Below are 24,855 nucleotides of genomic sequence, written 5' to 3'. Positions count from 1 at the left end.
TGGGCCTGATTCTCCTTTCACTTACACTATTGGGTAACTCCACTGAAGTCTGAGTAATTATATCTAATTTACACCAGAGGGAGGGGATCGTCAGACTCACAATTCTTTAAAGTATTTCAAAAGTAGCAGTGCAGCTCAGTGAATCCAAGACATAGATTCCCCACCCCCTGAGCCGTTTGGAGGTTTAAAAATAGGGCCACTATTCTGTCCTTCGGATTGTCTAAACTAGATATTATGGGCTGGGATTCCGGGTATCCCTGCATGGGCACAAGCAAGGAGAGAAGCTGCAGGCGATGCTGCCTTCCTCTTGACACTCGCACAGGGCAGCCAGGATGGTAGCACGTATGCTCCTTGGATGACAGCGCAGGGGAGAGTGAGCAAGACCTGAGCTGCTGCACTCTAGAAGTACTCCAGAAGGCAAAGCTGGGGATATGGCCTGGTCCCAATACCATCCAAGCACCTCACTAGTGGCACAAGCTGAGGGGAGCTCATACTACATCATTTTAAAGAGGGCAGTTGTAGAGGTTTGTGCATATTGCTCCTCTGGGAAGGACTCTGACCTGAGCACCTAGCACACTGTTTGCATAATGAATAATAATTCAGTCTGCCTCTCTCCTCTGCCTTCCAAAGACAGAATGCCTCTGGCAACGTGCTGGACCTCTGCAGAGCACCGTTCGCTATCACAGCCAGAACACTGCTAAACATACCTTGGCCTACATACAGAACATGTAGTTAACACAGCTTACACCGAGAGGTGGGGATGGATGCTCAAGTATTCCAAAGGAATAAATAAACAAGAAGCAATAAGTATTGAAGGTCTGAGCTCTCTACTAATGTATTGTACACAAGGCACAAACTGCATCACTTGTGTTTAGAGTGTCTAACATACTAAGACACCCATCTCTTTTTCCCCTGACTCTTCTCCATGCTGTTAGTAGTCACCCACAAGTGACTACTGAATACTAAGTAACATGAAGGTCATTAAAGGACCGAAACAACGAGGAGTCCGGTGGCACCTTAAAGACTAACAGATTTATTTGGGCATAAGCTTTCGTGGGTAAAACCTCACTTCTTCAGATGCAAAAATCTGTTAGTCTTTAAGGTGCCACCGGACTCCTCGTTGTTTTTGTGGATACAGACTAACACGGCGACCCCTCTGATTTAAAGGGCAGGTTCAAATTCTGCTCATAATTATTTGTTCTAGGTACAGTTTTCCTCACAAATGAACACTGGGCAGTGGGATAAATCAAAGTGACAAACACAAATGCAAAGGTTGGTGTTCACACAGATGTCTCAGCTAAAAGAGACGTGGAACACCAGCAGCCCCACGGAAGTCAGCGTGACCTGTGGATGCTCAGCAACTCTTACGCTCAGGCAATAGTTCAGATGCATGCTTTCTGCTCGTTCCTCGCTTGGGTAATATTGTAATATTACTTTCCTTGGAAATGGGCCGTGGGAATCCTCTCTTTTATCTGCATGTCCTTAACAGAAAGCTCCCTTGATAATGCTACATAATACTTTACGGGAGCAGGCTGCTTTGCAGACTAATCAAGAATAAGATTACTCTGAAAATGGCCGGCAGCAGTGGAGATCAAACCCTCCAGGAATATTAAGTAATTTTGTTTTTCCTGAGCCAGTCAGTGGTTACCATAGAGCCCTGGGTAATGCCTCTATATTGCCTTGCTTGGCGCTGATGACAACAAACTCTGGAAAAGGAAACATAGGTGAGTAAAAGTAGTTTTACCCGTATGACAGCGTGATCCAGTCCACCCAGTTGGGCAATCACATTGGTATGGGGCCACACAGCGACCTCCGTTCAGGCAAGGCAGGATGCATATCGCTAAGAAAAAATAAAGGGAGAGGAAGGACAAAGAAGAAAACCATCAGTGCCAGAGAAGGAGGGAGGGAAGTTGCGATGAGCTGAACAAAACCTTCATTCCACCAAAAGCTCAGCTCATCTATTGTTCTGTACCCGCTATCAGGAGGTTTGCGTGTGGTCTGCTTACAAGGAGAATAAAACTCATCCATTGGCGGCAAATCTGCATTTGGCCTAACAGTGGGGAGTAAATCAAATGCATCAGACCTATACTGGATCTTTCTTATCCTGTCCCCGCTGCAGGTTGCATTTGTGCACTGTGCACGGGAGGCCAAACGGAGTCAAAGAAATGTCGGACTGGAAGGGACCTCAGGAGGTCATCTAGTCCAGTCCCCTACACTGAGGCAGGACCAAGTATTATCTAGACCATCCCTGACAGGTGTTTGTTTAACCCAGGGCTGGGCAAACTTTTTGGCCCGAGGGCCACATCTCAGTATGGAAATTGTATGGAGGGCCGGCTGGGGCAGGGGCGCGGGGGAGAAGGGGCATGAGGGCTCCGGCTGGGGCTGCAGACTCTGAGGTGGAGCTGGGGATGAGGGGTCTGGGGTGCAGGAGGGTGCTCTGGGCTGGGATCCCAGCCAATGGACGCTGCAGAGCTGGAGCTTGGGGCAGGGGCAGCATGCGTAACCCCGACTGCCCCTGCTTCTGGGAACTGCATGGAGTGAAGCACGGCAAGCCCCTGATCCCGCTCCCCGGTTGAAGCACCGGAGTGGGGAAAGCTCCTAACCCCGCTCCCTGGCAGGAGTTTGAGAGCTGGATTAAAAGGTCCAATGGGTGGATGCAGCCCGCGGGCAGTAGTTTGCCCACACCTGGTCTAACCCGTTCTTAAAAACCTCCAGTGATGGGGATTCCACAACCTCCCTAGGCAAGTACTTCCAGTGCTTAACTGCCCTTACTGTTAGGAAGTTTTCCCTAATGCCTAACCTAAATCTCCCTTGTTGTAATTTAAGCCCCTTGCTTCTTGTCCTGTCCTCAGTGGATAAGCTGAACAATTTATCACACTTCTCTTTATGTACCTTTTACATACTTGAAGACTATTACGTACAAGGGGAAGTGGGGAGAAGATGAGAGTGGAGGAGGAAGAGTAAAGGAGAAGGAAAAAACCTGAAGTAACAGTGGATAGATTAAAACAACAGATAGAGAGTGCTTTATGGAAAAACCTTTTGGTGATCAAGAGACACTGTATCTACACCTGCATACCACGGTGATAAGAAATAGATGATCGATCTATTATTGATCATCTATCCATTATCTTTTGAATGGTAGGTTGGTAGAAAGATACTGTCTGACATTATATCTATATACATATATCTACGTCTATATGCAAGGGAAATTGCAGAAAATAATATGTACTTGTAACCATATACATATTAATAAAATATACACAATACAAGCTCCAAACCATAAAACAACAAACTAACCTGAAACCCCCAGTTTGGTTCAAGGGGAGTACACTCTGACAGCTGTCAGTGTGGTTTAAATCTCAGTTTGCTTGCTAATATCATGAGAGTAATAGGAATGTCAGCAGAAGCAATTCAAGATGATGACTTTTAGGCAAAACCTGTTTAACGTGTTTGTTGCAGTTGTCCAAATAAGACACAGCAGAGAGCTGTATTTTGATGACAAATAGTCTGAATCCTTGGAGTGTGCATTAAAAACCGGACTGGATTCCCTGCCCCACTACTGTAAGCAAGTCTGCCGCTGTTGTGCCAACTTTTACTCACACCGCCAAGCACTTACGCACATGAGTAATGCCATTACAATCCTTGCACGAGTGCTCACCAACGGGGTAAAGACTATAATGAGGCCCCAAATAAAGTCCTGCTCTACAGACCCCTTGAGGAGGAGAGCTCTGCAAAATGTCCCTAACAATGGGAATTCCTGTGTCCTAACTGGGTGAAGATTGGAACTCAGCAAACGCTGGTCAGAGATTTTACGAAAAGGAAGATTTAAGGCACATTTTCAGAGATTCAGCAGGCGATGCATGTTTATGGGCACTGGAGGGGAAAGCTGATGGCAGAAGAACACGAGGCAGCAAAAGAAGATCTTGGATGGATGATGTGGATCAAAAGGACTACTCATACACAAAGAGATTAGCAGAGGATTGTAGAGAATGGACTACCATGCTTGCAAACCTCCACTAATGGAGATGCCACAAGAGAAGAAGAACTGGGTGAAACCTGGTGGGCTTGGCTGCTGTAAGGCTTCTCAGTTGGTTCGGACGACAAACCCAGTGAAACTCTGTGGTGGACACTTAATTGTAACACATTGAAATTAACAGGTCAAATTCAGCAGTTCTTCAGCTTTGGTGGCATTCTCAACCGGGTGCTATCCCTGAAGAGGGAGCCAAGTGCCCTATCTGGGGGCTGAAAGGTCTGATCCCGTGTCCTTTACTGCATAGCAGAAGCAAAGCTGAAAATAGGCATGAGAAGGAATAGGAATTCCATGCTGCCATTGGATTACTCTTTTGTTTATACGGTTAAATTAGGGTCCCTCCACATTTCTCAGGGCAGCAGAGCTAGTCTCAGGAGGCAGGGCCAGTCACGCTATAAGCTTTTTCCACCCCTTGAGTCAAATGTACCATGAAATATTAGGTGAGTGAATCCTGTCACAAGTGAATCTTGTAACCTCAGTTTTGTAACCGTGAGAGGTGGCTCAGCACTGGCATCTGTTGCTGAAGCTGAGGGGAGGTGCAGGTACTCAGCACCGATCAAGATTAGGTCCTTATGTATTAATTACTGACTCTCTTTATATGGCAAACAATGCCACAAAATGAGGTAAGACCGTTTAAAACCCATTGTATGTGGCTCCCCCTTCAGTTACTGTTTTTGTATAAACAAGAGAGAGGGCGCATGTATGTGTGGGAACTCTAATCTAACTAGTCAGCGGTCCGTTCCTTTGTGTATACAGGGAGACTGGCTATGAATTGGGATGGCAGATCAAAATGACCAGGAGCCTAACATTAGTCTTCCAAAGCTGAGGACTGGGTTAAGCATCGTTGTTACCAGGAAGGTAAGGAAATCATTTCTGACGTTTCATCGATTTTGCAAGGTACTGGGCACACTCACCTCACCCTGAATCTCTGGAGTAGAGGAAGTAAGTGTGTGTGTGTGTCGGAAGGGACACAGAGATTGCAGAAGAGAGACAACGTTACGTATGAAGGCACTATTCAGCTGGAGTTTATAACACCGAAGGCCAAACCATTTGTTTGCCAAATTTCTTCTCCTCACTTTCATGTAGCCAATTTGGTGGTGCCCAGCCCAGGCAGAGACTTAGCAGCAGCAGCTGCAGGAAGTAAGTGGATTTCATAGATTGTTTTTAAACATGGTGTACAGGCCATGACAAACAATATTCATACTTTAATCAAATTCACCTCTGTTAACTGTAAAGGGATCTGCCATTCTTTTCCATGGGTCTCCACTTACATGCAACACTCCTAAGTACAGTGACAATGTAATAACTAGAGATGGTCTCAAGCAGCAGGACTCAGACTGGGATTTCAAAACCCTGATGTCTGAGGGCGTTTGCCCTGGTTCAGGCTCATCTCTGAGTACTAACTGTAGATGGAAATATTTGCCTTTCTATCTATCCAGATATCTATGTATTCATGCAAAAAGAAAAGGAGGACTTGTGGCACCTTAGAGACTAACCAATTTATTTGAGCATAAGCTCAAAATGGGTGATTATCACTACAAAAGGTTTTCTCTCCCCCTACCCCACTCTCCTGCTGGTAATAGCTTATGTAAAGTGATTGTAAGGAGAGTGATCACTTTACATAAAATAGCTTATGTAAAGTGATTGTAAGGAGAGTGATCACTACCTTTTGTAGTGATAATCACCCATTTTTTCATGGTTTGTGCGTATAAAAACGTCTTCTGTACTTTCCACAGTATGCATCCGATGAAGTGAGCTGTAGCTCAGGAAAGCTTATGCTCAAATAAATTGGTTAGTCTCTAAGGTGCCACAAGTCCTCCTTTTCTTTTTGCAAATACAGACTAACACGGCTGTTACTCTGAAACCTATGTATTTGTGGGCTCCAGAACTGTGTGTTTATCCTCCCAACACCCTTGTGAGGTTAGGCCGTGCTATTATCCCCATTTTACAGATGGGATACTGAGGCACGGAGAGACTAAGGCCCAGATCCACGAAGATATTAGGCTTCTAACTTCTACTGATTTTAATGGAAGTTAGGACCCTAAACACCTTTGTGGATCTGGGCCTAACTGACTTTCCCAAGGTCACACAGGGCGTGTGTGGCAGATCCAAAATTCGAACCCAGCCCCTGTCCAGCCCCTTACTCACAAAATGATCCTTTGTACCTATAGGGGAAATCCAGCACCAGCTCCCTTGGGCGTAGGGCATGGCAGGCTGCAGAAAATCAGGACGTGGGTGTGGGTGGCAAAGGAGCCAGAGAGTCATCGCTTTATTATCCGACCACCAACATCTAACTATGCAAACTACTTGATATATTCTGTGAGTATATTAGTAAATAAAGGTGTGCGCATAATCCAAAGCATAAATCTCAGTCTTTTACGGTTGTAACTCCAGCTCTTCCCACAACACACCCACTACTCCTGGGGGTTTACTGCTATCCCACACTGAGTCATGTTGAAATTAGCCTGTAAACCTCCTGGGGCAGCGATCTGTCTGTTTTCTGTGTCTGTATAGCACCATGCACACTCTATGACCCTGTATAAATAATAATTACGGACAAAGTCCTAAAATCCCTATGTAGCTTTTATTCAGTATTGTATTTGGGCAAAACTCTCATAGAGTCGCTAGGAATTATGCCTCACAATCTGTGGGTGCTCCGGGGCTGGAGCACCCACAGGGGAAAAATGGTGGGTCCTGAGCACCCATTGGCAGCCCCCCTATCAGCCCCTCCCTCCCTCCCTTCCCCAGCACCTTCTGCCTACCCTGCCGATCAGCGCCTCCCGCTCCCTCCCTCCCTGTGTCTCTCACCATCTGTGATCAGCTCTTTTGTGCCATGCAAGGGGCTCTGGGGGGAGAGGAGGCGGAATGGGAATGGCTGGGGGGGGAGAGGAGGCGGAATGCTAGCTTTCCATTGCCTACTGCGGATATAAATAAAGGACGCAGATCTCCATGGCCTTGTGCAGCTGTTTACACCCAGACAAAATGAGAAAAAACTGGGTTTTTGCTGCAACCAAATCAGAATGGCAGAATTTTAAACCTATTTTTCACAGGTGTATATGACTACACCAGCTGCAAGATACTGAAGAATTAGGTCCAAAATTTCCTCCAATGGCAAGATGAACTTTCATGACCTAGGGGCTAATCCGGACAGGTGCTGGGCCCTCACAACTTTCAAAGTCAGTTGGAGTTGTGGGTGCTTAGTAACTCTCAGTATACTAGGGCTTGTTTGCATGCAGACTTGCGCTGGTTTAATGTCAGGAGTGATTTTAAACCAATGGAGTTAAACTGGTGCAAAAGGTTGTGTGGACATACTTATTCTGGTTTGGATCAGGCATATTTCCTTTTACGAGGAAGGTTTAAATTAAACTGAAACGAGACCTTCTTAAACCAAAACGAGAGACTGTGCAAATAGCGCTTTACATTGGTTCAACTAAACCAGTGCACGTTTGTGTGTAGATTTGTCCCCTGGATCTACACTTGCATGTTGCTGTTTTCTGTTTGGAACACTTTTATTCCACACAACCGAGCAAGATCATTTATGTCCTCTGTTGCAGTTCATATCTAATTTGCCAAACAGAACAGGTTATGGCCTTTGCCATTTTGAAACTTTAAGTCAATAACTGTCCCAGCACATCCATTGTGACATCCTGTAAATCCACATCTCTTATCTACTGCATATCTTCAAGCTACATTGTGAGATCATGTACATACGCTCTTCGCAGAGACGGCCCATCCAGCCTTCTGGACAGGAGCATGCGTTTGGTCGCTCACAGACTCCACCATTCTGACACGGGAATCGACAAATGGCTGGAAAATAATAACACAGTCCAGTCAGGGTCAGTTAATATTCAGAAACTGTTCTGCCCAGAGCTCTGCATCTTACACAGTCCTTGTTATTAAGACAAATGAATTCAGCAAAACTCAAAGACAAGCTTTGCCTTGATTGCAAGGAATATATAGTGAGCTTGTGTGTGTATAATACTGCCCCTCTAATAGATGACTTGTTCAAGTTATTAAGGACTGCAATTATTTTAAATTATTATATTTATACTGAGGTGTTAAACCAACCAGCCTTGCAAAATTTTACTTGCTCAAATGTCTGGGTCAAATATGATTTTTGACACGAGAGTAAAATATTTTTTTCCACTGTCATTATCATGGTAAGAATGGGTAAGTAAATTTTTTGCCGAAGCTGGTAATTTTTTTTTTTTTTTTTACAATTTTGCAAGATGTCTCTCACCTGAATTTTCCTTCTCATTTCGTAAAACAAAAACCGAACAGTTCCCCATCCCCTCACTCCTGTAAAAAAAATTAAGTCCAATACACGGGGAAAAGGAAAATCAAGTTTGGCATAAAAACAAGGCAAAGCTGTCAGGTATAATCTACCTTCTGTCACTAAAATAAGATAAAACAAAATAGCAGCACCAATGATTTATTGCAGGAACACGACAGAAGAATGAAGAGTACTTTGTGATAATTTGGGATAATCTGTTGTAACACTGTACCATGTGTCTGTCTATTTACAAACACCACTGTCTGCAAAACTGTGTAACAAAGTAAATATAAGTCACTTAGACTGTAAGTTCTTCAGGGCAGAGACTGTTTTTATCATGTGTGTGAACAACACCTACCATAGTGGGGCCCCAATCGGAGATCAAGGCCTGTGGGTATTACTACAATGCAAATACAGAATCACAAGAAATTTTAATTAGTGGCAATTATAAGCACACAATGCATTGTAAATGTATCTCATATTTAACCACTATTAGAGCAAGTGAAATGTAGGTTTCGGGTTGAGAGAGCCCCAGATCTGGTTCGTTATTAGTCTAAATATGACGAACCATTAAATATATTAAAATACTTATGCGTTGCATGTTTCAACCAATCCAAAACTACCACTGAAATAGTCAAGTTTAACCAGGTTTTGCTGCAAGTTTTACAGTTTCAATGTGAAACCACAGTTTGGACTCATAGGCGCTGGAACTAGGGCTGCTGCCGTACCTCTTGGCTTGAAGTGGTTTCCATCGTACACAGGGTTTACAGTTTGGTTCAATGGCTCTCAGCCTCCCCACTCTACAAATTGTTCCAGCAGCGCTGTTTGGATTCCCTTGAAACTGGGCCAAACGTTGTAAACCTTTAGAGTCAAACCCTGAACTGCCTGTTGCGTTTCTGAAGAAACCTGAATCAGAGTGTTGCACAACCTGGGATCTCGTGAAAAAAAGTTTCACACAGCTGTGGTTCTAAGGAAGTTAACAACACAGTGATTCACCACTGTGTGTATATTATTGTGAAACAACAGGCAACCTCCATTTTCTGAATACTAGTTAAGTTATAGTACTAGTATGAGGCAGCATAAACAAAAAACATTTAAAAACTGGGGCACAATTTTTTAAGGATTGTAACTAAAGCGTAAAGCTTTGAAACTGCCTGTGATCCACACTTCGCCTGAGCGATGTCCCAGGTGTATATCCTATGAGCAGGTAAATAAAATAGGATGACATAAACAAGGCTGGCTTTATGCTACCAGGAGTTCCAAACTACCAGTAAGAGTTGGCTATGAGACGTGTCCCCACTCTGCCACTGGAAAAGGAGATAAAGTTGGTCTGTGAAATAAAGAGCTTGTTTGGTATGCAATGCCCCAGGTAAGCTCTGCAATTCAGGGCCCCAAGTAGAGGTTTCCTTTTCTTGTTCCTGTGGCCAGCCCTGATTGTGAAATTCTATATGCACAATAAGACAGTATTATTCCCATGTGGACTTGTTATATATAGCTCCAGGGAATGAGAGACTGTGTGCCTATGGCCTGGGAGATTACTGAACAGTAGAGCAGGCAAGAGAAGAGAAAGGTAGTCTTGAGCTTCAGAGATGGGGCTGGATGTTAGAAGACCTACAGCTTTATTCTCCTTTCACACTAGTGTAAATGAGGACTAACTCCATTGAAGTCAAAGAAGTTATCCTGGTGTAAAGCTAATATAAATAAGAAGAGAGCTGGGGGCTTCTGGCTTCTCTTCTCAGCTCTGCCACAGACTTACCATGTGACCTTGAGCAAGCCACTTACCCTCTTTATGCCTCAGATTTGACACCACGTAATGTTTTTGTTAGCTGGCTGGGTACAAACTGTTTGGCAGCTCTGCACCCAGGGATGAGCCCAGTCCAAAAGTCTTGTGCAGAGGGGGCCAAATTCACTGCACAGCTTTTTAAAAAGAAACACAACATTTCTCCATGTACTTATACAGTCAGTTAAGCAGAATTAGTAAAATTATCTGTAACAATGCTATCGGGTGACTCCCAGTAATGTTATGACTGTGAAACTGGGATAATGCATTGAGATCACGGAAGTAACGGAATCTGTGACTTCCAGAGACCTCTGTGACTTGAGCCCGCAGCCCCTGGGAGCTGCAGGGTTCCTACATCACTTGTGGTGGCTGAGAACTGTGGGGCCTCGAGCTGCCTACCAGCCACTGCGGGCAGGGGAGGGAGTGCCTCGGGCGCCCAGGAGCTCGGAGCTGCCGTGGGCGGGGCACCTGGGAGCTCAGAGCCAAGGCAGGCGGCCGGGTGCCCGGGAGTTGCCATGAGCGCCCCACATCTCCTAGCTTGGCCCCCCAGGAGTGGTGTGGGGACCCTGCAGCTTCCCATTTTGTCATGCATATTTTTAGCAAAAGTCATGGAGAGGTCACCGGCTTCCGTGATTTTTTTCTTTGCTGCCTGTGACCTGTCTGTGAATTCTACTAGAAGTTTGCGTGACAAAATCTTAGCCTTCACTATTGCTAATCAAAAGTGATATGTAAATGCAAAATGTTATGAGGCTACAGAACGTAAGAGATACTACAGTGACGAGCACGGTACAAGATGCAGAACAGAACAGACTACAACGATAGCTCTCCACGACCTTTTTGAAAGAAGTCCCTTTCTTTAGAGCCAAAGGAAGCTCTAAACCACACATTTTTGGTGTTCTCATTGTTTTCTTGCAAATTAGTTGCATGAGAAATGCTCGCGAGAAAAACAAAAGATACGTAACATTGTTTTTTGCTCAGGAAAATCAGCCCATGTCCTTTAAAACGACATGCAGTGCCCTCTGGTTTTTCTTTTGGCTCTCCTACCGGCTCTTTGTCCTACATTTGGTGGTGGGCAGATCGTAAGCTCCATGGATACTGTCGCTGGCTTCCCAACTGGGAGCTTGACTGTGATCTCACTCACATTAGTTTATGCTGGTGTAACTCCACTGAATTCAATGGAGTTACTCCAGATTTACACCAGCGTCACTGAGATCAGAACCAGGAGTGTGATCTTTAACTAGATACAGTTCAGACAAGCGCAGCTGTGCACTCCCAATTAATATGCAGTCTGTATTTTTAATTATAATATTCACATTAATTACTTTGTTTAGTTGGGTTAGACATTTCTTGCAGGCTTGGGAGATTAATAACTAACCACTGGTGTCAAAAGCTACGTGACTCATTATGCTTCTTGCTTTCATGTTGCTTCTGATGTAGATCACAAAGCTTTAGATACTGTAGGCCTTTTGTTAGGAAAATATTCTGCCTTGTTTATAAAGCAGTTCTAAAAGATCACTTTCACATATATCAGGGAAACATAGGCCTTTTCTCTCATGAACATCTTTGGTCCTTTTTATTCTCATTTTAGGGGAAGGAGGCAGGAAACTATTAACATACGGCATTAATATCTAGGGTTGCCAGGTCTGGGATAGTGCTTTGTGCGTTAGTACATTAACCCCTCATCTCCAAGACCACCTCAAGCCACTGGTATTTGGAGAAGGGAGGGAAGGAAAGCTGAGAGGCAGGGGACTGCTAAACAGTGAGCTGTAGAGATCCATATTCTTCTGAAGCAGGACTTCTAGGCTTTATTTTTTTAAAATGTCGGAATGTATGTGGTTTACATTACATTAGAACCATTAACATTTATTAAAAAAAAAAAAAGCAGAATCACGGAACTAACAAAGTGCGTGTCAGCCAGTATTGTTCAATATCTGGTTTCGTTATTATATCCCTTTCCTCATCCTTTGACTTTCAATGAAACTGAGCCCGTGTCTACACTACACAGCTGCTACAGTGGCACAGCCATGGTGGTGGAGCTGTACCAGTGTAGCACAGAAGGTAGATGTTTTCCACATCAACTGACGGGGTTTTCCTGTTGTAGTTAGTTCACCTCTCTGAGAGGCTGTAGCTAGGTCAATGGAACACCTAGCTGCATCACTCAGTGGGGATTAGGGTTTTCACATCCCTGAGTGATGACACAGCTGGATTGATCTAATTTTTCAGGGTAGATGAGGCCTCTGGCTCCTACGGCCAAGCCCACTTTTTAAAATGCATTGTAAACTTCTCAGTCACTGAGGCCTTTTGGAAAATTTTACCCATAGTGCTTCTGGCTATGAACAGTCCCAGCAACTTCAGGGAGACTACTCATGGTAGTAAGTGCCATGAGCCTCATCCAAAGCCTATTCAAGCCAATGCAAAGTGTCCACTTGCAGGGGCCTCTGGATCAGGCTGCACATTTGGTCGTAGAATGCAGAATCAGACCCTCAGGCTGTAAGCTCTTTGTGGTAAGGACCTGCCATATCAGACACCTCCAAAGCCTTAACACACTTCAGGGCTGTGTGTAAATAGCAAACATTAAAGAAGAATGAAAAGTAATAACAGCTTGCAGCACTACACTACAATCAGGCTAGAACCCAAAGCTTTTGTGACAGATCAACAGTAAGATGTTAACACCACAAACTTACCCAAAACATCTTTGCTAGTTGATTCCCTAACTAATTCCAGAAACCACACACAGAGATCACTTCTACATCCTCACACCCACAATGATGGCGTTAATGTGATAGTGGGAAAAATTCTCAAAAAAAAGCGCCTCAGTGACTTAGAAGCCTAAATCTTTTATTGGGACTTGGGCTCCTAAGTCATGTAAGGCACCTTGGAAAAGTCACCCATCATCTTCACTTTGCTGTTGAGTCCTCCACTCTAGCAACTGTGATGGTGCTCCATTGCGATCACAAGGCAGCATTGTGATCTACATGGAAGCCCAGGAGTGGCTTTTTTAATCTGTGAAGTGCTTAGAAGTCACAAACCTTTTAGATTTGGACCTTGTCAAAGTGCTCTATCTAGGGTGACCATGGCAAACCATTACTGGAGAGCAGGGCAACATGACTTTTCAAGGGCCTTGACTCATAAGATTCACCATCACTGACAGGAGTTTTTGTATTACATTAGTGACTAGAGGTCACAGCAGAAATTGAGGCCCCATGGGGTTTGGCATTGTACAGAATCCCTGCCCCACAGTGCTTGCAGTCTAAACAGAAAAGGATTGTGAGGAATATTTTACAGACGGGGAATGAGTTACTTAAGGTCTCATAGAAAGAGCTGGGAACAGAACTCACGTCTCTGGTGTCCCAGACCAGTACATTAGCAACTGTAGGATTCATGCAGGGTTCATGCACTTGGCAACATTCAGGGCACACCCCGAGTGTTGTGCAGGAGCAGTGCACACACGGCTCCTCTCAAGGGCATGAACCTTGGAAACTCACCCAGATGACATGAACCGTGGGAAGCCTCCCAGGACTGGGCTCAAGGCCCAAGAGCAAGGAATGCGGTAGATAGAAATTGGTAAATAAGAATATTAAACAAAGCCAGTGTATTCCTTTTATCTGTTGGAGTATGTAATGCGCAGGAGGAGGGAGAGAAATAAAAGAGAGGGTGGAAAGCTGACAGGCAGACCAGCCCGTCAGCAGACCAGCCTGCTTGCTTGCTTAAAGCCTTGTTCTGTCTTGTATTTGAACCGCAACAAGCAACAAAACTGTTCTTCCCTGTGATGCAGGAGCGCTTGGGTAACCCACACACCTTCTGGGTGTGGTGTTCTCTCCCATCTAGTGGCACTGAGACCATTTAAAGAGAGAGATAAAATGAGTCTGCTCAACAGCCAGTTGGCTTTTAGCTCATCCGGTAGAGGCTCATGCACTGAGCTCCAGAGGTTTGATCCCGCCCGCTGACAACCGGGGTCTGTCAGTGTTACACTTGTGCCTTGAGACCTGCACTGTTTGTGACTGTCAGTGGATGTGCCTCCAGCCTTTTTCTTTTAATAAATAAACCTCTAAATAACATAGCACTAGTTGTTCTGATGTATTGCTTGCTGCTCTGTATCCAGCTACAGAATCTGAGACAGGCTGAACTGGGCTTGCTAACTGTCAACATAAACGGCCTGATTCAGGTCTCCGTTATAGTCGTGTCCATCAGGATTAGTTCCATTGAGGTAAGAGGAGTCAAACTGGTGTATAAACTCGGGGCACTGAGATCATAATCAACGCCATAATTTTGAAATGGCAGGAGGTAGTGCCCTGCCCACTGTGGCCCTACGCTTTTGGATATGTCTGCCCCTGGGCTTTCTGCTATACTTCATCTCTGGCATTCAGAAAGTCCAGCAGAACCCCTCTTTATATCTTATTTTTAATGGTTTAGTTTACTGCTGTTTTTGTGTTTTGTGGGTGTTTTCCTCCCCTGTCTGCTCCAGATTTTTGGTTATTTGGCTGTTTTGGCTGAGTTGTTGATTTTGTGATACAGTCTTTGAGAATGTGGCACTCCAAACCAAAATGAACAGTATTTCTAATGCCTAGTAGATCACGGCTGTCTGGAGGTGTGCTTCGTCGATATACAGGATACATGTATAAGATAAACAATGTATCCCAGAATTGCAGACTACCTTGTGGAGAGCTGGATGCAGGCAAGTTAGTAGGGGAGAAACAACAGCTGGGAACCATCTGGCGGCAGAAGAAGAGCTATAGAAGTCCGGCCTGGAGAAGAGCATCCTGTCACATCTGGGAAGCTCAGCCTTTGGGCTGACGGAGGAGAAGCTACATTTTCAAAATGTGACATACTAGTTGCTCCTGCAACTAATAAACTGCATGCACAGATATGTACCTACACCTGCTAAACACACAGATGCCCAGATAAACAACTGCCTGTACTTGCAACTACCAGTCTGGGGTGCACAGGTGAGAGTTTGTGCACATGCATATTTTTCAGGAGCAATTTTGGTGCAGAGATGTGAAAAATTAGCATTCAAGATTCTACAGGAATTCCATCCAGCGAAGACTTGTTACAACCAAAATAGCACACATTGCCAAACCACATCATCATTTGTACTGCTATGTCAGGCTGCAGTAGTTTATATACACTTTGTGCTAGACATAAATACATACACTCACAAGCACAGTGATTGCCAATGAAGTATCAACATTTGCTAATAGCCACAACGCAGTTATTTCCTATTCTAAATAAAGGGAAGAACCGTGACATCTCACGTACCACTTTGTAGTAATTGCTGGTGAAAGCTAGCTTTTCAGTGGTGACATACTTTTTGATGTATATATGTTTATATTGTATACACATCTCTCTCTCTCTCACACACACACACACACTCTGACAAGATAGCTCTGAGACCCTGTTTATCTTCAAAACCACTTCTCCGGCCATTTAGGGACAGGTTTAAAAACAGAGAGGGAGCAAGAAACAGACACACACAGACTCTAGGTCTACATGCAAAATATGTGAGTTTGTGCACCCATGTATGTATGATTAATCACTGCAATTGTTGTGCAAATGGGTGCATAGGTGTTTAAATACTAACTTTCATATGTGCTACAATTAGGATATATTTCCATGCAAATGCAGCTATGTAAATACATGCCCATTTGTCAATCAAATCTTGGGGATTTTAGAAAAATATCAATCTAGTCTTTACAGTTCTGTACTTAAACTGGCTAACACAGATGCTGTGATGCTTCCTCAGTGTGTATTACTTCAGTACAGCTGTATCAGTTTATCTCTGCACATCTTACCGCAGACAGTTGTTTTCAGCAACACACAGAAGCTAAACAACGACAGAATAAGCACCAGTTGTATCAGCCACCTTCCTTTCCTGTCGTGCTCTGTCTTAACAGTAAAAAGCTAAATTTCTTTAAGCATACGAATGTAACAGGCTGGTAGTATTTGTTTAGCGGGTGTTGTTCTGCCTGGGAAAGGATTAAGTGTATTCTGTAGATTCATAACGGTAGGAAACTTGTTCCCCCTGCTGATTATAACTGATGTGTGAATGACTCTCTGGAGAGAGGGGATCTAGGGCAGGAGTTCTCACAATACATTTTTTGGTGGTCTCAGAGTGCAGCTACCAACTCTTGCTGGTGGCCGCGCTCACATTTTTTCCTAAAATACTTACTTAACTTTAGGAAAAACAAATAAATATGCCCATATACATGTCCAAATCATTGTAATTTATTTATGTAGGATTTTTTCAGACTCAATAATAAAAATAATGTACAGTTGTCTCTATTCTTTAGTGGACCTAAACAGAACAGAAACATAAATCAGGTGCTTTGCATGTTCTTATCTTTTTGTTGTTATTTCTTTTGCTTTTTTTTTGGTTGCTTTTAAAAAAAATTGCTAGCTAGTAAGTCTGCTGCTGTGAAAAGTGATATTTGTATGTTTGTTAATAACACTTTTCACAGCAGACTTACTCAGCCCCAGCAAGCCCTGGGATAAATTAAGCCCTGGATGGGGAGGTGGGCAGGGAAGCGGTGGGATCCAGGAATGATGGCGGGGGTGATGAGCCTGGGACCAGAGCCTGGAAACAGAGCCTGCTACCACGGGGATGGAACCCGAAGCCCCACAGCCACCAAAGCCTGCTGCCCCATCCCTGGGAAAGTGTGGAATTCACCAGCTGCTGACACCTCCAACATTTGTATCTCCGGAGAGGGGCAGGGACCTGGGGCCACTGCTTCTCCCCCTTCTCCCCGATCACAGGAGGCTGTGGCTGCAAGAAAAGCCCCTGGTGGCCACATTTGAGAAATGCTGATCTAGGGTATGAGACATGTAGCCTTTGAAAGAGGAACCCTAGAAGCAGCCAAGGTTAGGGAGAAGGTTTAAGCTAGTCTTTATTTGTTTGTTTGTTTGGGTGTTTGTTTATTTTAAAGCAGAAAGGGCGTGAGTTTGTACTTTATGTGCTATGGGTTAAATTGTGGCTACAGTGAAGTCATATGGGAACTTCTCCTTGTGTGTTTGTACAGCAGGTTAGGAAAAGCACCAGCGCACAGTTAAGAAAATGACTCTGACCTTTGCAGGCAGGTGGTTTTGTCCAGGTTCCATTTTCTAAACACACACTTCTCAGCGACCCCTCCAGCACGTACCCGCTGTAGCACGAGTAGGTGATCATGTCTCCGTACTGATAAAATGTGCCACGGGCCAAGGCGTTTTCGATGTGAGCAGGGGGCCCACAAGAAATCTCTAAAGAAAAAGAAGAAGCCATCATGGGCTGATAAGCTGCAGCATCTGGGAACTCGTTGACAATACAGTACATAATGTCCCTGTCTGTTTAGGGGGCGAGCCTGCAGGATGCTGAGCACTGCCAAGAAGAGTGTGGGGAGCAAAGCTCTGCAGAGAGAGGCTTCTGCATGGTGAAAAGAAACGCACACAGTGTCCAGCAATGAAGACAGACCTCGCCACTAGCACCAAGTTTAACACTGGTGAGAAAGGGGAAACTGGGCATGATGGGGACAGAGAAAGGGGGTGACCAGGAGATAGGGCTTAATTGTAGCAGACACAACATTGTGCATAGCAAATCAAAGAATGAATGTGCATAACGTGCATGGCAGCCATTTCCAGGGCATTCCCCACACTCCTCTCCAACTGCCAGCCAGGGGCAATGGCGTACGTATTGGTGCTTAAAAGTTGTAAGTAGAAGAGAGTGACATTAGGCCTTGTTGTTAGGGCTGCCCACCAACAAAGAAATATGCTGGAAGGGTATAAGAACACGGTGCATCTCCCAGCCATCTTCTCACAACGGCCGCCCTGAATTCAGTTTGTACACTTACTTTCACATTTAGCTCTTGCTGGTGTCCAAGTCTCGTCAGGGTTACAGGTCATTGCAGCTTGTCCTTTAAGTTGATAGCCCTCCCTGCACTTGATTGATACTTTCTGGCCAACATAAAATTCTGTCTCAGACAGGCGGGCATTCTCTGGGATTATGAAAGGCACAGGACAAGGATTTGCTGTTCAAGTGGGGGAGAGGGGAGAAAAAATATTTGTAAAGCATGTCTGCAAACTCTCTCCTCTTTTCATCATCAAATTGCAAAACCAGCAGAAAGAATGGACTGATTGATCCCAATTTTAATCTTTAAACAGGTGTAAAGTTGTGAGGCTTGGGGTCACAAAATAAAGATAATGGGCCTGATTCTCATTTATACTAATGTTACTTTACACCACGTTCTGGGGATGAAAACCTGGCTCTGCTGAAACCAATGGCAAAACTCCCATTGCCCTCCATGGGTTCAGGATTTCACCCTGGCTGCAGAAGCGGGCATTGAAGAGGATGTCAATGTAATTTACGTTGCTTTAAGATCCCCTTCCACTGCTAGAGCAACGTGAAGAGGTTTTAGTGTAAACAAGAAGCAGAGCCTTTGGGTTCAGTCGGATTTATAGCGGCTTAACGGCTCCGGAACAGGGTAAAGAAGCAGCAGAGTGCCAGGAAATCTGTCCCTAAGGGTGTGCACCGTGAAGAGTATTAATATTCAACAATTTACAGGTTACCTATTGTTCCTGCACACTGTAATTTTGTGCTAAACCCTCCTGGCCTTCCTCATGGGAGCATTTCCATTGATTTAAATAGGACGGGTTGCATGACAAATGTGACGAGGATACAGCACCATGTGTACACCAGCAGAGGGGAGGCTTCTTCTATGAAGCTAGAGACACACTGGTCTCTTGTTTAAAAAAAAGAGATGATCCACCTAGTGCAATGCAAGACAGATCTAAGATCAGTTACAGCCAAATAAGATTAAATTGGGGGTAGAGGGGCAGATTTAAATCCTTTTAAAGCCCTTTTCCAAATAAAGTCACCTGCTACTGAACAGTTTAGTCTCTCATTTTCACAAACATTTGTAGGTGGATGTTGTTATTTTTAATGTGCCTCAGTACTACTCAGTTCTTTCCCATGCACATAGGTGTCTCCCAGAACCCGCAGAATAGCGGAAGATTAAATTTCGCTATGCAAGGGAAGTTTCACTTAAGTTACAGAATTTCACTAAGTGAGGAAAAACTGGGATAGGCAAATATATTTGATTTTGAACTTGACCAATTCTGCTCAGTCACACCAGTATAAAGCTGGGTTGGCTCCATCAAAGCCAATGGATTTACTCTCAATTAACAATGGTTTAAACAAAGAGCAGGACGTGTCCTTTAATGCTTAAAAATCTTCCTTATCGACCAAACACTCACGTTTGCACAGCGGTATCGGGTGACTCCAGCTTCCAGTTCCTGTGCACTCTGCTATGGGCTCCCCTTCCAAGCTGTACCCTCTGTCGCAGTAATACGCGGCTCGGCTGCCAACTGTATTATTTTCATACAGAGCCTTCCCATTTGCCAAGGAAACCAGAGCTTTGCATCTGGTCTCTGCAAGGAAATAAAGTCATTAATTTAAACTATATTAAGCCCATACCTTATTCTTTGATTATCGTGATGCGGTGTTTATAATAGCAACCGGAGAACAATAAAACCTAGTAAGCAGTAACAGAAAAATCGGTAGCTGGGTTGGTGGCTGAACTCCTCCTAGTGATGGAGAAAGGGCGAACATCCAGGCATGTTTTTAACAAATCACAGAGAGTTTAACAATGTTGGCCCTGGGGCTTTGGACCCCGGTTAGTTGCAGGGGATTGAGCTTCAGTGGTTCCTTCCTTTCCACTTAGAGAGATCCCAGAGCGTACTGTTCTGCCTCCGCAACAGCGGGTACTCGCCAGATGGGATACTGGACTAGAGGCATCACCGGCCTGATGGGGTGTGACCATTCCTGGCTTCCAAACGGCACACAGCCAGTGGGAGAAGCTGTCAGATGATCTGGGCTGCGCTGCCATCACTACTCAAATGACAGGCAGCCGCATGTCTCACCTTCCATTTGATTCAGATGGTGCAGCTTCCCTGCTACCCAGGAGTCTAGATGAGCTAGAGGCCCGGACAAGAGAAAGTTGATGGGACCTTAAGCCACGTAAGACAGAGGTGATGCCAGCTGACAGGCAGGAGAGAGCATCTAGAGCGGTGGTAGGGTTCATGTGGATACAGTAATATCTACTCCGTTACTGAGGGGCTATGCCCACTCTCTGTCAAGGAGGTTTGCAATTTTGGGGTGGTTCCGGGCCCTTGATTGTTCTTGCACCTTGTTCATCTCCATCTGGCTAGATGCCTGTGATCTTTTCTTTCTGATGTGGGTCATCCAGATCCCAGGCCAAATTATCACAATATGCTCCGCACGTCACTACCCTTGAGATCTGTGGGATGGATGGTTGCTAATGCAGCATCTGAATATCTTTTCCACCTGCCAATGAGCTGAAGGTCCTACTTCCTGTGCCTCAGGATGACCTGCCTGCAGCGGGGCTGTGAAGTGATCTCTCGGCCCTGCCCCTTCACACGGAAGGGAGTCACTGGCATGCCCTGAAGGCTTACCCTCCAGGTGCTGCTGTTTCACTGGCTCTGGGGAGGGCAGTCCCACACTGGTCTGAGTGGCAGACCATCAGCCTTGGCAGCCAAGTGAAACTCGTAGTCCTGTTGGTGGCACTGACCCCTGGGGATTGTGCCGCTGGGTGTGGAAAGGCATCAAAGAGATCAGTTAGCAAGCTGCCCTGGCTGCACTGCTGACACCTCCCTCTCTCATCTCCTCTGCCCTGTGTACACTAGCTGGCCTCTCTGTTCTGCTCCGCACCCAAGTATTCCTGGTGCAGCTGTGAAGGGGTCAGATCCTCCCTAAATCTGTGTGAGAGGCTGGATGTAGGGAAACTGGAATTTCCACTTCACAGGCGGGGAGGGTGAATGAGGATGTCAGCAGCAAATAATGAGGGTAAAGGCGGCTGAAGGGTGCTAGGGTCCAGTACAGAGGACAAAGGGTATCTGTGTCAGGGGCAGGAACTGTATGAAAAGAAGTGTCGGGGCAGGAACTGAGCTCAAGAGTGCGCCTCTGTGTGCGTCATGAGAAGGCGCTAAGGACACAAAGGGGCCAGAAAACACAGAGGGGCTTTTCCAAGGAAAAGAGGAGTACGGAAAGGGGAAAGTTTATATTTAAAGTTTAATGCACATTATAAAGTTTATAATGTACTTTTGTTTGATCTACTCCCATGTATGCTGATTTTGGCCAGTGTCATCTGAGGGAAAAAAACTGTATGTCCATACATATTTGGAATCTTGTCAATTACTTGTTCTGCTTTTTTGTTTACAGCTCTGCCTCCTGGTTATAAACACAAACAATTCATGCTTATAATTTATTCTGGTTTGGGGCAGGAATAACAGGACATATTTAAGCAATCTTTGAATTGAGTAATTTGCAGAAAGGTGGTGTGTGTAAGCTAAATTTGTTGTGACAATTATTTTTAAGTTCTTACTGCGTGGTACCAACCTGACTAAAATAATAAAAAATAATTAATAAATAAACAAATAAATTAATAATAATTAAAAATGGCTCTTCAAATGGATTTTCTGAGCCACTGGGAGAAAAGTCATTTATTCTCATTGTCCATAGTCTTTGGTAAAATGGTGAGTGCCCTTAGCTCTCATTGATGTTTATAAAGCTATCATGGTATCTTGCAGATTCAGACCCTAAAGGAAAATCCTTCCTGTCTGATAAGCCTTCTGGTCTTAATAGCAACTCTCTACTCTAGGAACCATTTCCTGTAATACTTTTAGCTGATTGGGTACCAGTTACATAGCAATATAAAAAGAACTACTGTACCTCATTGTTCCATGGAAGAACATTTCCAGAAAGAGGTTTGATTCTCTGGCTGTAGGATATACATACTGGTATGCCAACAAGAACGATAACGATTGCTTTTCCTATATCAATAGGTATTGGGGCATAAAACTTAACAGTTACCTTCACATGATGGGAGGGGTTTACTCCAGGTCCCATTGGCAAGACATGTGATATTCTGGGGCCCAACGAGATGGTATCCAAAATTGCATACATAGGTAACGTTACTTCTGTAAGCACTTCCTGAGGTCACGGACACTGCATTTTCTATAGAGGGATGTGGCTCGCAAGTTATCCCTAGAAGAGAAGTCTCTGAGTTTATCATCTTTACAGTATTTATACAAAGCTGTTTGTTTTTATTTCTTCTCTTTTGTACACAGTATCATACCCTACTTCATAAAATGAGTTAAAGGAGGACAAAGGGGAGGAAACGGAGGCTGCAAAAGCAAGATAGAAAGAAACGTGACTATGTCTCAGAGGGAGAGAATCACAGATAGGTGGGGCAGCATTAGAGGACAGGCATTCACTCATTTTGTACAGTGATGAAGTGGAAAGGGGACCTAAAAATTAGCACACATTGCAGCAGCGCAATGTGGAGGTAGAGGAGTAAAAAGTGAGGGAGAAAGGCTGGACAGAATTCCTTGCAAGAGGCTATGATGCCCCTAGAACACGTTTATGAAATGCACAAAGCAATTACGTCTACTTTGTCCCCCACCCCAAAACAAGTCACACCTCACTGCTCTGACAGCAAAACAACCAGCCTGCAGTGATTTGAGTTCCACACCCTCAAACAACCCAGCTGGGTCAGCATTGGCACCCTTACGACAAATCACTGCAGTGTGATATTCAATGATACAATAAAATTCAGACATTACAGGCCAAGCTTTCCCGTCATTTACCCCTGGGCAGCCACAAGTCATGCCATTTCCATATGCAACTGGGTGGAGAATTTGCTGCAGCATCTTTCAGACCAAAGCCTCCATCAGAGTCAAAGAGGAAACGCAAACTATAACTCCTCATTTAGGCTTTGTCTGCAATGGCATTTTCCCTGATATTTCCCACCAATGCGCTCCTGCTGGTGCAGCTCCACGGGTGGCAGCACTGGGGGAGCGCTTGCGTAAACCACCAGTGGCTTTTTACCCCTAGGTGGTCTAGCCCTGCTCTAGAATGGCACTCACCTTGCTCTGGTCTGTACTTACGCATGCACGAAGGGGCTGAGGGACTCCACCGTCTGTTAACATGACAGATTCTTCGGCTGGGTCCCTGTAGTTCAAAGCCTTGATTACAGCTGTAGAGAACTTCATCCCCAAATAGGAACTCCTCCCCATGAACGGATCCATTCTCTATCGATTCTGGTGGTCCACAGGAGATCCCTATACCACAAAATATGCTGTTTTAATCAGATGCCTTTACAAACTGCCTGTCTCAGCCACAAGCCCTTCTCAATCTTCTCCTGAGAGTCCCCAGCAGAGCAATTAGAATGGAGGAAATGTAATTTTCATATATGCAGTATGTATGCAAATATTCCCAGATTATTCCATTCACTGGCAAAGACATCCTATAACAGCTAGCCCAGAATGCTGTCTGGGGCTTGCCAGGTACCCCTAAAAACAAATCTGATGTAGGTTGGCTTTAGCTGAAGGCATTAGAAAATCTTTTTATAGCCACATGAATGATGTTAAACTTGAAAAGGAAAACAAAAAGCAAAATTAAGATTCAGGGTAAGTGTCTCAGGGTTGGTTTACACTTAAAAGTTATGTCAGCATAGCTACATCAGTCAGGGATGTGAAAAAACCCACACCTTTGACTAATACAGCTATGCCAACAAAACCGCCAGTGTTCACACAGCTATGCGGATAGAAGAGTTGATGTAGCTAACTCTGTTTGGGAGGTGGTGTTCCTCCACTACCAGACAAACTCCTTCGGTTGGTGTATGCTGTATCTACAACAGGTAGCTACTAGGACTGTCAAATGATTAAAAAAAATAATTGTGAGAGATTAAAAAATAGTCACTGGTAATCACAGTTTTAATCGCACTGTTAAACAATAACAGACTGCCATTTATTGAAATATTTTTGGATGTCTTCTACATTTTCAAATATATTGATTTCAATTACAACACAGAATACGAAGTGCTCAGTGCTCACTTTATATTATTATTTTTGATTACAAATATTTGCACTGTAAAAAAGATAAACAAAAGAAATAGTATTTTTCAATTCACCTCATAAAACTTTATCGTGAAAGTGCAACTTACAAACATAGATTTTTTTCATAACTTTTTTATTTTTGAGTGCAATGTAAAACTTTAGAGCCTACCAGTCCACTCAGTCCTACTTCTTGTTCAGTCAATCACTAAGACAAACAAGTTTGTTCACATTTATGGGAGATAAAACTGCCTGCTTCTTCTTTACAATGTCACCTGAAAGTGAGAACAGGCATTCTCATGGCATCTTTGTAGCCGGCATTGCAAGGTATTTACATACCAGATATGCTAAACATTTGTATGCCCCTTCATGCTTTGACCATCATTGCAGAGCCCATGCTTCCATGCTGAAGACGGGTTCCACTCAATAACAATCGGAAGCAGTGCAGCCTGAAGCATGTTCATTTTCATCATCTGAGTCATGTCATCACCAGAAGGTTGATTTTCTTTTTTGGTGGTTCGGGTTCTGTAGTTTCCACGTTGGAGTGTTGCTCTTTTAAGACTGCTGACAGCATGTTCCACACCTCATCCCTCTCAGATTTTGGAAGGCACTTCAGATTCTTAAACCTTGGGTCGAGAGCTGTAGCTATCTTTAGAAATCTCACACTGGTACCTTCTCTGTGTTTTGTCAAATCTGCAGTGAAAGTGTTCTTAAAATGAACAACATGTGCTGTATCATCATCCGAGACTGCTATAACATGAAATATATGACTATGGAGCAGGAGACATACAATTCTCCTCCAAGGAGTTTAGTCACAAATTTAATTAACACATTTTTTTTTAAACAAGCGTTATCAGCGTGGAAGCATGTCTTCCAGAATGGTGGTCAAAG

The 24,855-nt window shown here is 44.3% G+C and overlaps 1 protein-coding gene across 1 annotated transcript in view; it reads right to left on the bottom strand.

The window, feature by feature from the left end:
* SVEP1 (sushi, von Willebrand factor type A, EGF and pentraxin domain containing 1) overlaps positions 1 to 24,855 on the bottom strand; it is a 171,483-nt gene that overhangs the window by 6,299 nt on the left and 140,329 nt on the right. Inside the window, exons 42-48 of the mRNA XM_084629308.1 lie at positions 23,017 to 23,190; positions 21,941 to 22,114; positions 19,306 to 19,479; positions 17,904 to 18,080; positions 17,146 to 17,316; positions 7,742 to 7,837; positions 1,745 to 1,840 (exon numbers count right to left, since the gene is read on the bottom strand). Of these exons, the coding sequence (XP_084485434.1) occupies positions 1,745 to 1,840; positions 7,742 to 7,837; positions 17,146 to 17,316; positions 17,904 to 18,080; positions 19,306 to 19,479; positions 21,941 to 22,114; positions 23,017 to 23,190 (1,062 nt within the window). The remainder of the gene's footprint in view (positions 1 to 1,744; positions 1,841 to 7,741; positions 7,838 to 17,145; positions 17,317 to 17,903; positions 18,081 to 19,305; positions 19,480 to 21,940; positions 22,115 to 23,016; positions 23,191 to 24,855) is intronic.

Source organism: Lepidochelys olivacea (assembly GCF_965140295.1).
Source record: "Lepidochelys olivacea isolate rLepOli2 genome assembly, chromosome: 5".
Classification (NCBI taxonomy): Eukaryota; Metazoa; Chordata; order Testudines; family Cheloniidae; genus Lepidochelys; species Lepidochelys olivacea.
Note: the sequence above shows the minus strand (reverse complement) of the source record. Positions and strands in the feature narration are given on the sequence as shown.